General features: G+C 36.4%; 1 protein-coding gene across 1 annotated transcript; it reads right to left on the reverse strand.

Annotated features, from left to right (window-relative positions):
• Nucleotides 1–3,071: 3,071 nt before the first annotated feature.
• Nucleotides 3,072–5,590, reverse strand: LOC132629029 (pectin acetylesterase 8-like). The gene is made up of 6 exons (XM_060344775.1): nucleotides 5,586–5,590; nucleotides 5,185–5,312; nucleotides 3,826–3,905; nucleotides 3,634–3,720; nucleotides 3,252–3,376; nucleotides 3,072–3,159 (listed from the first exon to the last, which is right to left on the reverse strand). Exons 1-6 carry the CDS (start codon nucleotides 5,588–5,590, stop codon nucleotides 3,072–3,074), a joined length of 513 nt encoding a protein of 170 aa, XP_060200758.1.
• Between the last annotated feature and the right edge of the window lie 507 nt (nucleotides 5,591–6,097).

Here is a 6,097-nt window from a genome sequence, read left to right on the forward strand (position 1 = left end):
ACTGAATCACCCTTCCACTCTAAGACTGGCTCATCAGGAAACTTGAAATTTACAGTGTTGGTTCTACAATTAACTGACGCATAACATGAATATAACCAGTCCATGCCCATGATTACATCAAAATCTACTATTTCTAACTCACATAGGTCAGCTGGAACAACATGGTGATAGACTCTGACTGGACAACCCTTATAGACACATCGAGCTATGACTGACTCACCAACTGGAGTTGACACTTCAAAAGGTTCTTTTAGCTTTTCAGGTTCGATACCAAATTTCCTAGCAACATAAGGGGTGACATAGGATAAGGTGGATCCAGTGTCCATGAGAGCATAAACATCGAAACTGAAAATGGTGAGTATCCCTGTAACAACATCAGTACGGGAATCGGTATCCTGGAGCTCGGTCAAAGCATACAAATGGTTTGGGCCATGCTCGTGTTGCCGGATCCAGCTGGTACATGTCCTGCTCGAGTTTGGTTATTATGAGGAGCTGATGAACTTACTGACTGAGTTTGATTACCTTCTGTGCCTTGTCTGATTGAAGGGTAATTTCACTGAACATGGCCCAGCTGGCCACACCCATAGCAAATATTCGATCCAGGGTGGCACTCCCCAGGATGCCTCTTCCCACACTTAGCACAAAACGGATTGGTGAAGTTACTCTGAGTCACACTGGCCTGAGACTGGGATCCTGACCACCTGAAATTCTGTTGACGGTTATCTTTCCTGAACTTGGAAACTGGAGCACTTATCGTGGACGGAGTAAGTCCGGCTGACCTGTTCTTAAAGAACTTTCTATTTTCATTACCTCTGAACTGTCTGGTAGACTTGGCCCTCTTGTTGAACTCTTTGTCTTTATCTTTTTGTAAGGCTTCATCCTCCTTCATCCTTGTCTCATACCCTTCTACGAAAGCAACCATCTTGGAGATAGTCATCCCCCCATTCTGTGTCGCAATATTGGCCCCATCGTACAAATAGGGATTAAGACCCCTAACAAACCTCCTCACTCGTGCCATCATGTCCGATACCATATTTGGAGCATGCTTAGCCAGACTAAATAGTAGTCCTGAACTGACCTACCATTCTGTTTAAGCTTCAGGAATTACTCAGCCTTAGCTTCTCTGACTTCTGTTGGCATGAAGTGGTCCAGGAATGCACTTGTGAATTCATCCCATGTAGCATCAGGTGCATCCTCACCTCGGGGAAATTCTCAAGATTCATACCAGGTGTTAGCAATGCTCTGCAGCTGATGAGCTCCAAAAGTAGCTGTTTCGATTGTCATAACTGTCATAATCCTGAAGATTTTCTGAAGAGCATCGATGTAGTCCTGAGGGTCCTTATCTTTCTTTGTCCCCGTAAAGACTGGGGGATTCATCCTGAGAAAGTCCTTAGTCTTAGAAGACTCTCCATTACCTCTTGAGCTTGACCCAGACTCTGACATTGGGCCTGAGCTGCTACCAGTTGTGTGAGCATATTGATAGCATTCCTAACATCCCCCATCCGAATCAATTGGAGGTGTTACTGTAGGATCGGTTGGGGCTGCTATCTGAGTCGAAATAGTCTCTTCGCGAGTTGCTTCTGTAGTAACCCCTTGGCTGGTAGCTGTAGCCTTTCTGGTGTATTTCCTTTTCGCAGGCATTTTTTGAAAATACGTACACGCACGAATTAGAAAGACATCCTAAAAGCACTGCGCTAACTGCACGATCTAGAATATGTAAGAAGTGAGACAATCCTGAATGTCTTGGTGGTCAACTGTTTATATGTATGGTGCCCTCACACATATAAAAGTGACCCCACCGGACACGTTTTCATAGACTCCCTAAAGACACTTGAACCTAGGCTCTGATACCAAGCTTTGTCACGCCCCGAACCATGGCCTAGGCGTAACACGACACTCGATCCTTGCTTGCATGTGTCCGAGCGAACCTTATGGCTTGCTTGTCAACATGGGCATCAAAACAATACAATTTATATGATGCAATTTAAATGAATCATGAAATGTAATTTGCGGAATAAAGTCTTAGAATTTTCTTATAACATGAAATATCATAACATAATAGTCTGCAAACATGAAAGCATAGCTGACTCTGTGAACTAATATATGTCTGTGAAACCTCTAAAACATGTCTAAATACTAACTACCAGGACATGGCCCTGGACTACCATAAACTGAATACTAATAAGCTGATAACTGAGGTGATCCTACTGCGCAGGTGTATGTTCCTGAAAACTAGTATCTGCACCGTGAAGTGCAGGCCCCAGACAAAAGGGACGTTAGTACATAGTGAATAGTACTAGTATGTAAAACCTGTTGAAACGAAGAACATGGCACAACATAGGTACAGGACATGAACCGAAACTGAATGTAACTTGAACATGAGCATGAAACGTGAGTAAAGTCTGAAAACAGTAAATCAATGGAAAATACATGTATGTAAAACTACTTGTAATGTGGGGAACGCTATAGTATAACCGACAACATGATCTGGTACTTGCGTCCTACCAGGAGAACACTCACACCTTACCAGGGATATGAGACTTAAGTGATAATAAGCATGTAAGGATCCAAACTGCATAATGAATGTGTTGCCTCCTTGCTGACAACCCTTATCCTACGGTGGCAACGTAGTTTCAGGCTATCTGAGCCTTCTCGGTTAACTACGCAATTTCCAAAAATATGTTTTCATGGATAGAGTTATTCGATATTTTTTCTGATAAGAGATAGCAGATACTTGGTGAAATGGATTAAGATGTGTGCCAAAGTACGCCCAAACACCACTGTTATAAAAAATAAAATAAAAAGGACAAAAATAACACTCCCTACATCCCAATTTATGTAGCGTCATTTGACTAGGCATAGAGTTTAAAAAAGAAGATAAGATTTTTAAAAATTTTGGTCCAAAACAAGAGTTAGATACTTGTGTGGCTCTAAATCATCTCATTAAGGGTCAAAAGAGATTTTTTGTCAAATTATTTATAAATTCGAGAGATGACATTATTTTTGTGACAGACTAAAAGAGAAAGTATGCCACATAAATTGAGACATAGGGAGTACGTTATTTGTCTGTTCTAAAGAGAAAGATTGAGGAAGAGTACATGCAAGTTAACCACTGCAGCAAAGGTTGATTCCAATACTTTCCCTCTCTTGCCATCATTGCTAAAAGAAAGAAACTGTAATTATTATGTTGTTATTGACAAAATACAATTATGGTTCAATGCTTTTTAGTTTCTGAGTTATTTGAATCTTACTCAAGTAAAAAATAGCCACCATCTGAGAGGCATTTCACTCTAGGCGTGCTAGGTAACAGAGATCGAAAACGATCACAATGAATCATAGCAGCCAATCCACCAGCTGAATTGCCTGAAAGAATAGCCTGCCATCACAAAAATCCATTGATAACCGTCAGTAATATTCTTTGCACTATCATCACAATTTAATCTATATTATTTATTTTATTTTTCAAGTTATATATCATTCTTGTTTTAAAACACTACGTGCTGTTACAGGTAACTTAATCTGATGGTATAATAATATTACAAACTATCAATTCACAACGCTTAAACTCCTTTCTTAACTTATTGTAGTTTTGTTTATTAAAATGAGAGTTTAATTTGCACTAATTGACCATACATTTTTTGCATTCTTCATTCCTTTTGCTAGTAGCTCCTCCATAATTGTTTGAAAAATCCTTGCACCTCTATAATGTTGATTGGTAGCCTGAAAAAGAAGTTTGACATATTACCATAATTCCACTTCTATAACTTATAAATATATAGGACATAATTAAAGTCTACAATTGATAACACAAATGTGGTGACGTACTTTATCGACTGATTGAACGTCTCCTGTGAATGAAGATCCATCGCAATATTTGATCATAATTCTGTGCCAATTGTAGAAGTCTGGAAAAAAATAACCATTAGTCAAGATCGTTATTATCCAATTAATAAGAAGTATATATAAAAAATATGTTCATATGTACCTGGATTATTGGTCTTGTTGTAATCTAGCAAGCCGCTAAAAACACGGGTGTTATTCATATGGTTGGATGAACCCATGAAGTTGCCAAAACGGAGTCCACAATCTTCTACACTTCCACACCATCCTCCCCCCCTAATTAATCACGTGCAAAGCTATTAATTAGCACTAGTCTATATTTTATTAACCATGATATAAACTAAGCACTGGTTTGAAATTTGGAAGCGAATTGATGTTGTTGTTGCAAATATGGATGTTAAATTTAGTCCATAAAATATAACCAGCCCAATTTTAAATAGGTTGGCGGGACATATACCCATGACAGTTTAATTCGGCACAATTCAAATTAACACGTTAAAAAATTTCGACTTAGGTATATAGTGAAGTTGACCTATAATTTTTTTTTTTAATTAAAACATAGAAAAATAAGTTTCTTTTTTCTTTAGTTTGCATGTTGGATATAGCCATAGTAAAGAAAAAATTTGTTAATCATGTTTGATGAAAATAATTAAATCAACAAACAAATAAATAAAAAATCGGTTTGCTAAAACCCAAAATCTAGCTTAAATTGACTCGTACATCTTGATCCATTAAACATGTTTGTTGACTCAAGTTATTTTTATCTTTTCAACTTTAACCTAACATGCCCGTTTGATACCCCTATTTATGTTAATTGATGAGAAAATAACATCATATGAAAGTAGCAAAAGATAAGAGACATTTACGCAAGACAATAAAATAAGTTACATGAAATGCCCATTTTAGAAAATACTACACTCAGTTGACGCTATATATAAACCTTTCAGCTGGTATGCAACATGTAAGTTAGATACCCAAAATTATACAACGTACATAATTGTTGCATTGTAATTTCTTAAGGGACGATTTTGTGAATGATTATAGACGGAAAAATGTTTTATTCCGGGAAAAAACTCCAAGAGATAATTAGCTCATATTCAAGCCTCGAAGATTTTTTTTATCGGAGATGCACGAAAATAAAGTTGTGGATAAATATGGCTCACCTCAAGAAAAACTACCCAATTATTGACTCCATCTCCAAACCCTTTGTCATAATGATATGCTGCTGGACTTCCGTCTAAACAAACTGTAAATGGTTTGTCACCACAAAACAAGTTAGTAAAATTACTCAAATAAAATTTCTCGAATCACTTTGATCTATCAAGAGTTAATTAAGGATTTGACCAGCTCCTTTTGAGACGGCGTCTTTAACAAGCGTTTTCTCAACTGTTGGTTGCAAAACCTCAGCTTTTACTTGTATCAATGAACAAATCACAAGGAATAACCACTGATGCCATCTTGATGATACACTTCTGCCAAAGGAAAAAAAAAGCAAATAATTCAACTTAATCTCTTACTCTATTAACGCTAAAGTTTTACAGTCACACAAATATAATGCATGTTGATAATGGCAAATTTCAAAAGCTTTCATTTTTTTAAAGTCCGCATTATATCAAATAGGTTACATATATAAATAAATAGAGCAGAAAGAGTACTATTTCAACCAAAGCATTAATATAAATTAAATATCTCTCACTGGAAAAATCTTGTGTATATAAAGGTTGTCATTTTATAAGCTGAGATACCTCATTGTGGAGACCGCTTGTGTCTGCGAAGAAAAGACTTGCAATGGAGTATGCCAATCCTAATTGTATTGTAATTGTCGTTTGAACAGGTATTCTCCGAGCAAATATATTTAAAATGCAGAGGCAATGCCAAGAAATGCGGTATTACGGTCGTTTATAATATTCACTCTTCATATCATTCATACGCGTATAAAACACCATTTTCTAAATATATGTATGGAGCAAAACTCTTTATGGAAAGCCAAATTAAATATTTAAATTATATATATAACAATAAATACTCCTTAAAAAAAGTAGAATAAAATAAAATTGTCTGAATGCACTGAAAATTATTCACCAATGCCTAAAGTTCTTGAATTTGCAACAACGAGGAAAACAAATTTTTTTCTTTGTTAGTATTTATGTGTACGATATTCTCTTTTCTTTGAAAAATTAAAAGTAATAATACAAATGCTCAAAATCCTGACTTCATGAAATCCATAACAAAATTATGGCTATATTTATGATTTTCA

This window comes from Lycium barbarum, chromosome 2 (assembly GCF_019175385.1).
Source record: "Lycium barbarum isolate Lr01 chromosome 2, ASM1917538v2, whole genome shotgun sequence".
Classification (NCBI taxonomy): Eukaryota; Viridiplantae; Streptophyta; class Magnoliopsida; order Solanales; family Solanaceae; genus Lycium; species Lycium barbarum.